Source organism: Centruroides sculpturatus, unplaced genomic scaffold (assembly GCF_000671375.1).
Source record: "Centruroides sculpturatus isolate CEXI.00-Female unplaced genomic scaffold, Cexi_2.0 scaffold116, whole genome shotgun sequence".
NCBI classification, from domain to species: Eukaryota; Metazoa; Arthropoda; class Arachnida; order Scorpiones; family Buthidae; genus Centruroides; species Centruroides sculpturatus.
This window is the reverse complement of record NW_019384401.1, coordinates 958,269-966,776: the sequence shown is the minus strand read 5'-3', so window position 1 is coordinate 966,776 and position 8,508 is coordinate 958,269. Positions and strand designations below refer to the sequence as shown.

The 8,508-nt window shown below is 30.1% G+C and overlaps 1 protein-coding gene across 1 annotated transcript in view; it reads right to left on the bottom strand.

Annotated features, from left to right (window-relative positions):
* Positions 1-886: 886 nt before the first annotated feature.
* Positions 887-8,508, bottom strand: part of LOC111618674 (uridine 5'-monophosphate synthase-like) — a 35,627-nt gene continuing 28,005 nt past the window's right edge. The window contains exons 8-11 of the mRNA XM_023360238.1: positions 6,837-6,966; positions 6,665-6,749; positions 2,120-2,218; positions 887-2,044 (exon numbers count right to left, since the gene is read on the bottom strand). Of these exons, the coding sequence (XP_023216006.1) occupies positions 1,842-2,044; positions 2,120-2,218; positions 6,665-6,749; positions 6,837-6,966 (517 nt within the window). The 3' untranslated portion in view covers positions 887-1,841. The remainder of the gene's footprint in view (positions 2,045-2,119; positions 2,219-6,664; positions 6,750-6,836; positions 6,967-8,508) is intronic.

Sequence of the window (8,508 nt, the reverse complement as noted above, 5' to 3'; positions counted from 1 at the left end):
ACAATTAATGTATAAAATGAAATTATACATTAACTGCTGACACCTTAACCACCACATTAAAGACCATACTGTAGTAACTTAGAAACTTGATTTTGCATTCTGAAGAAAAATACTGTTTAAGTGGCTGTCTACCATCCGAATTTTAGAACAATTATATAGATCTTGCATGTATAGGACCCACACAAATGAGGGAAGAAAGGTCAATAGATGTGAATTCTTATACCCCGTTCGCACCGAGCATTTCGATCTAGATTGTGGCTTAAGTCGGAGAGAGTTCCGCGGTGCGAACGCTCTCGACCATTTCAATCTCGACTGAAACGAGGCTAAATCGCGATCGACTGGAGAGAGTTCTCGAAACTAGATCCAGTTATAAGAGAGATCCCACAATCCCACGCGCGCGAGAAAATACAAGATGGCTGCTGAACACGTGTCCGGTTATCGACAGAAAAATAAAAAAGACATCTGGAGAGACGATGACATCTGTTTATTATTAGATATACGGCAAGAAAAAGTATTTATTTCTAACCAAAACTTCCATTTTGTTTGTTGGTGTTCGTGACTTACCGCGTAGTTATGTCAATTTTATCATCGCGTGTAATAGCCGGGTTCTTCTCAAGCGAGTTACCTGTGCGAACAGCACGACGTTCCACTGGCGACAGTCACAATCCAGATTGTGGGTAAATCGAGATCGAAGTGAGTCGTGGATTGTGTGCGAACGGGGTATTAGACATTGTTTTAATTAATATACAATGTTCCATAGACTTAATAATTTGGTTCAGAATTTTATATATGATCATAATTTTAATTTCTACAATGGAAGTTTAGATTTTAAAAATAAAGGAAAAAGTGTGTTGTAAATGTGAAAAACTAAGCATTTTTAAAAAAGTTATAACCATACAATGAAAAGAACATCAAAAATTTTAATATAAAAATCAAGAGTTTTTCAACATTTCTTTTACAGAATTAGATTCATCACATTTTCTAAAAAAGCAATGTATAACAATCATAAAAAGTAAAATCATTTTACTTATGATTGCAATCCACAAAGTTTTTAATATTCTCCTAGCTTCAGAGAACTCAAAAAAATAGTTGAGATTGCAAATCCTAAGATTATGTTTCATACAATTGGTAGACTGTTCAGAGTTTTATGAAATATTGCATAAATGTGTTATTATATAAGATGCACTTCTAAAAAAGAAACTGAATCTCATTTTATGCACATATTCCAGAAGTATATAGAAAATGGAAGTTTGGAGGGGTGTGATTTTCTTACATACTAACAGGTATTGATATTTAAACAATATTTGTATATCTGGAATGTAAACATAGTTCAAGACTATTTGCTTACAGGATTGTTAGACTGCATTTCAAGTATTGCTAGTCACTTTGATTCATTGATTGTTCTACTTTAGTCAATCAATTTTGTTTTTCTTCCAAGATTGTTAGACTGTCATCAAAGCTGTTACATGTATGATCTGAATATTGGCACCTGATAAACTGTCATTGAAACATCCACTTTTCCTAAAAATTGTGCTTTAAAAATGTCCAACAATGTAATTTAATTTAGAATTTTATAACACATATTTTCCTTCTTTATATACACCATGATTGTAATGGTATTTTATAATTTTCAAATAATATCACATCAAATTTATTTTATAAATTTTATCACAGTTGTTGAAAATTTTCCAATACGGTGGTGTCAAAATGATAATCGATGCAAAAAACACAAAAAAAAAAAAAAAAAAGCAATATATTGATGACAACCAATCAAATGCTTCCAGAAATATTTTAGTAGTTGAAACAAACGCAAACAGCATTAACTTGTTTAATCACAAGACTCATTCATTCTCACCACTGATCAATAGTTCTTGATAAAAACCGTAACTTGCTCGACGATATGCAGAAGCAGTTTCCCGGATGTTTTTGGCTTCAGTTATTCCTCTTCCAACTATCACCACATCAGCACCTCTCTCTTTGATTGCAACATCTGGAGTCACATATTTCTGATCTAGATTATCTGTTCCTTCGCTCATTTTAACACCTAAACAAAAATAAGCTGTCAATCTTTTTCCTAATGATTATACGTACACGTATAAAATATGAAAAAAATCATTACCTGGAGTTAAATGCAATACATTTGGATCTGAAGTTAAAACAGACTGGCTGATAACACCTACAACAAAATCAGAATATTCCTTTGCAAGATTGATAGCTTCTGCAAATTATCAAAACAATTACAATGTTAATATTTTTATTTAAGTTAAAAGCACATACTCTTGGTTTCTTTAAACTTTAATAATAAATAATATTGGAATGACAATTGCAACATTTTTATACGCAACCAGAAAATAGAACTTGCAAATAATTTCAGTGTTAATTTTACATATTTAAGAAAAAAGCACTTTCTCAGTATGATTACAATAATTTAACTAGAATTATGTATTTATATCTGAACACCAAAAATGTTTGTGTTTAGAGACAGAAATATATGTAATTGTTCCAGTTCTGTTAATTTTCTTTTCAAATTACTACAGTAAAACCTCACTTATGTGATCACTTGGATGCAGTTATGAAAAAATTACCTGCTAAACTAATTAGAGTGAAGTAAATGACAATTAGCTTTCAGCCCTCAATATTTCACTTTAAAGTATAGTGTTGTCAAAATTAAACTTCTCTAATTCAGAGGTTTCTGGAGTGTATTCTACTGCTTGAAATGAAACATTTGCACAACAGCTATTTTGGATGATGCATTTGCCATTTATTAAATACAAATTTTTTGTACAAGAAGTTGCTGACAGGTGGCTCTGGAGCTATGCAAATCACATTTTCCACTGCTGAATGCAATGAGTCCTCTTTAATCATGAGAACATGCCGATGAACTCTGTCCTTTAGATCTGACACAAATACACATCTTTCACAAAATCCCATAGCCAGATGTCATATGAAGTGAAATCAGGTAAACAAGGAGGCCAAAGTTGTTGGGAAGTAATAAATGATCACCCATTCATCTGTGAAAGTCTGCCTTAACACATTGAATAGAGCAAGGGAAGTGGAATGGTGCACCATCTTTCATGAACATGATATCTTGAAGGCTTTCTGAAGCCTTTCTGAAGCTCTGGGATCAAAATGTCGTTAGCATGTTAAGATAGCATTCTCCAATAATGGAACAGATTTGGACCACAGTTGCATAACTCTAACACCACCTACTGGTGACATTTTGTATACAAATTTTTTTATTTAATAGATAGCGAGTGCATCATCTGAAGTACCTGTTGTCCAAATGTTTCATTTCAAGCAGTAGAACATTCCAGAACCCTCTGAGTTGGGGAAGTTTAATTTTCACAACCTTGTATTTAACCCGGCTATCATATTTATTTCAATGTATGTCAGTTTTCAATCTATATTCCTAATATCTGTGTATTAACCTATGTCAGTTTTTGATGTGATAAGCCCTATGATAGCCAGATATTTACATACAAGCATTATTAATTCACTTTAATTATTTTATTTAATTAAGATGAAATATTGATTGTAATTAGAGTATCATACTGAATCCTGCTAAAATTTTAATACAGATTCTAAAATAAAAATAAAAAAATAATAAAGTTTACATAATATTGCATATCCTTTGCAATATACAGTAATCCAAACTTCATACAGGACACCACATAATATTGGGTTGACCAATAAGTCTCATTTGTGTGTCAAAAAGCTGCACAGACAATTTTTTCAGTTTATTCAAACTGAAATAATATTGAATAATCATTAATCTATAATCTTTTGCCATCTTTTGGGCAGCTGAAAGAACTCCCTGCCCTTCTTGGCAAAAATATCTGGCAAGGGTACTTGCTAGACTTTCCTATTACTTGGAGGAAGTTAAGGGGACCATTAGGTCCAATAATTTTCAGTTATACAAGGATATAAAATTAAGTAATAAAAATAGCTTAAAAGGAGTAATTTTGTTAAATTACGATAAAAAATATTTAAGTGGAAATTTTTAAGTTTAACATTAAAACTGTGTGGTGCCACTACTACAAAGTATTATTAAAAAATAATTTTTTTAATACTTTTTAAATCTCACAGAATATATGTCTAAAAGAGCATGGCAAAATTAATAACTTGAAATTGTCATAGAATGCATTTTTGGCTATAAAGCCCTTCTTCAGCTGTTCACAATTCCTTATAAATACTATTCCTGAGTAAAGTCACAAGGAAAATATATTTTTAGTTATATATGCCTTTTATTGGTTAATATTAAAATGTCATATGCTGTATGATAAAATTTTTTTAAATTCCAGAAATTAAAACAAATTTACCTGGGAGGGTGCCACAATTATAATTTTATATATCAAAATGTGATTAAAAAAACAAAGTATAAATTAACCCCCTTTTTCCATCTTAAAACTACATTTTATTATAGTTTTAGTGTCTCTTGGACAGAAAAATCTCAGAATGAAATCTCACAAATCACTTCTGGCAGACATGTTCTTTCAAGGCATTCTTGTTATAAACTGAACATCTTTTTACAGATTTGCATTGCATTTATATCTTTTTTATTTTAAAAAGAATAATATTCCAAAAATGCTCATCTTGCAATTGATCTTGAAAAAACAAAATGCAACCAATCTTTACACTTTTTTTTTTATAAAAATGAAGTGTGAATTTCAACTGGTTACAAGCTTGCAAAATTTTGAACTGAAGTTTGTTGATTTTCCTGATGTCTACTGCTGTCTGTCATATATATTAATGAAAACTGTAGACATATTGCCAACCCTACAGAATATTGAAACACAGTTTATAAACTTCAGTAGGATTCATTCAAGTACTCATAGATGGAATAAACATATTTATGAGAAGGTAGTAAAGGTTTTATTCAAATACAGTCGATCCCCCTATAAGATCATTGATTTTTCCGTTTTATCTGAATTACATGTTGTACGAGTCACTTAGATTTTACAAATATGTGAGCCGTTCACAGCCCGGCACACGTATTTGTAAAATCTAAGTGACTCGTACAACATGTAATTCAGATAAAACGGAAAAATCAATGATCTTATAAGGGGATCGACTGTACAGTATAACCTCACTTTGTGCCCAACTTTCTTATGTGGCTACACCCAAAAACCTGCATAAATTTTAATGTAAATCAAACTCCACATTGATATCCACCCCATTTACATGGCCAACAGAACAGATAACATTATGTGCCACATAATGTTATCTGTTCTGTACTGCATGAAAAAAAGTGAAGTGTACTTCTTTTGTATGGGTGCAGTAATTTGATCAGTTGACCCAAAGAAAGTGTCTAAAGTAAGTATGTGTCTGAAACTTGATCAACGTGTTGCTATTGTATAAAGTAGCATTCCATAGAGGGCATTCAGAAAAAAATTACTAAACTGCTCCAGAATTGAGTTTGCTGTTGAACAGAACCATTATATACAAAAGCTACACATTAAAAAATAGTATTGGCAAATATTTAAATTTCAAAAATAGACAGATTGATTTTAAAATTTATTCATACAGATGCCATTTTCCTCATATAGACAAATTGGTCTTAGTGTTTTTTAAAAATGGATATTGAAGAGATATGACAATGTATACTGTTGTCACATCTTTTAGTTAAAATGCCTTAGAGACTAATAAACTATTTGACTTTAAAAAGATAACATCAAGTACATTACCAGAAAAATCAGACAGACATGCACATGAAAAGGAAACAATATTTTTTTTTTATTTTTTAGTTTGTGAAAATAAATCACGTATAAGTTGTAAAGCCATCATTTGTTAAAACAGCAAGTTATAAAATGTAAAAACACTAGATGCCAAGTAATGTTACAAAATTAACACCACAACTATATCAGCATTACAGAAAAGGTTATTTAAGCACTTTTGACAGTACATAACTGTCCTTTTCAAGTAATATTATCATTCACACAGAACAGAATACTACTATTTGAAAAATGGAATACAAATGGTGACAAACATTTTTCAAAACTTCCCCCAATCAAGCATGGAATGTAATTGAAATATATAAAATTACGAAATTTTTAACAACCAGTATACTCAATGAAATAAAACTAATAAATTACCAAACCAATATACAGAAGTAAATTAACTCATAGCAGTGCCATTAATGAAGCAAAATATGCAGCTTACAACTTTAGAAGCCGAAATAGTGCTATCCACAGTTCCAGTATATTAATTGTGGGAAAGTTGTATGCTAGCATTGACACAATGAAGAAACTCCCAAATAAATAGTGTTCTTCAGTCCCCATAATATCTTAGGAGCAAAGTTTTTGACCAAAGCAGATCAAATTTACCCTGTATTACTTGTTTAGCTAGCTCTGTTGTACACCTATTATGTGTAACATCTTCATAACAATCTGCAAAATAAAGAGAGTAGTCTGGCAGTCTCCCCAATATATATCAACTTCAACCCAATTAGTGAATTTTGTAAGGGAATAGCATAAACCCCAAATAAACCTTTTCCTCAATGCTGATATACAGTTGTATTGTTAATTTTTGTTAAAATAGCAAAGAAACAAATTATTATCTCACATTTTCTTTGCATTAATCATATATTGTAAAACAAAACTGATAAAAATTGTGATTTTTAAAGTGTTCATTGCAAACTGCTTTTATGAAAACAAGATATAATTACCAGCTGCATATTCCTTTGTTGTGTAAGAACCGGCTGAACTCATTTCTGCTACAATCAAACATCCATTTTTTTGATTAACTGCAATCTAATAAAAAAAATAATAATAAAATAAAATTATATTTTAATTTACTAATGAAACTTGTGAAAATATAATAATCAAAATTTGGATTACATTTTTAAGAGCTCGGATAATGCCAGGACCAGGTAAATGATGAATGGTGATCAAATCTGCCCACTCGGCAATCGCGTAGATTCCAGATTTATATTGAAGCTGAACAGTATTTCCAATATCAGCAAATTTCCTGAAATGCAATAATATATTATAAAATCTTGGAACAATGACCATTATAAAGTTATGGCCAATGAACAAATATAAACATGTATTTAAATATTCATCATCAAACTATTATGGGTTACAAATTTATTTAAATTTTTGTATTTGTAAAAAAGTATTGAAGAAGCTACCATAAGCATATTTAGTTCAATTTTTCAAAATTGGACTAAATATGCTTATGGCAGCCACTTCAATACTTTCAATATTGTTATTTGATTTTAAATGTCAGAGAATTGATATACAAACCGAAGTTGATGTAGCATCAACTTCAGTTTGTATAATAGTATGCTTATACTTTTCACATATTGGATCATCAATCTCCATACCACAATAACTGTATGATTTGGATTATAGATATATTCAAAAGATTATACTTCAAAAATAATGCTTATTTAGATGCTGGTTATGAAAATTTGTACACATTATGTCATATCAGTTATAACTAATAATATTTATATGATTTTAAGAATTTAATTAGAACCATCACTTAAAAAAAATATGACTAACATTAATATGTTTTGAAGTCTACTTCATGTGAAACTCGTAATCCTTCCTGATACCCATTTTTTTAACTATCAAGTAAATAATATCCAATTATTATTATTTAGAGAATTTAACTGTCTTATTTATACAGGTAGCCCCCAGTTTATGCCACAGTTCTGTTCCTACAAAAGCCGGCGCAAATCAAATTGGCATAAAATGAACCCATATTTACAGAAAGATATAGGGTTAGGTTCTACATAAGTGAAAAATAAGCAAATAATTTTGTTTATTAATAAAATATAATACAAAATACATATATTATAAATTTAATTTTTTTAAATGTATTTTATGATAAAATAAAATGAAATGTTATTAAAAAATCTTAAGAAAAACAAATGACATTTCAAAGTTTTGGATCTCACATTTTTTGGAAAAAAGTATTGATTTGTAATTGTTTAGATTTTTGTTTTCTTTCATTAATAATTTCAGAATATGGTCAAATGGATGCAATGATGCTCCTTTTTACATTTGCATTTCATTCCCAATCATTGTCTAACTCAAAAAGTTCATCCGTCAAACTTTCCATAGTTGAAAGGATACACTAACCTGAAATAGAGCTACAGATGAGCAGAGACACTGATTGGTTGACCGCCGGCCACCGTAGCACATATATAAGGTCAGTTTGGGTGGAAAAATTGAAGTTTGTTTTGTCTTACTAAGGAGAGTTAGATATCATCTGGCCAACAAGAAGTAGATTTTGTCTCACTAACGATAATTTGTGATTGCCAGAAATGCTACTGCATTGTAAGGTATTTTCCTGAACGAACTGATTTGGGATATGAACTATTTGCATTCATTAGCACTCTGGATTTGGACGACATTTATTGGACTATTAAGTTTAATAACTTGACTTATGGGAACCAAAACGTTTAGTATTTTAATATTAATTTAATGCAAATGTATACATACCCAATAATATTAAACAGAAAAAATAAATATATTCAATAAAAATCTTTGTTTTAACGAA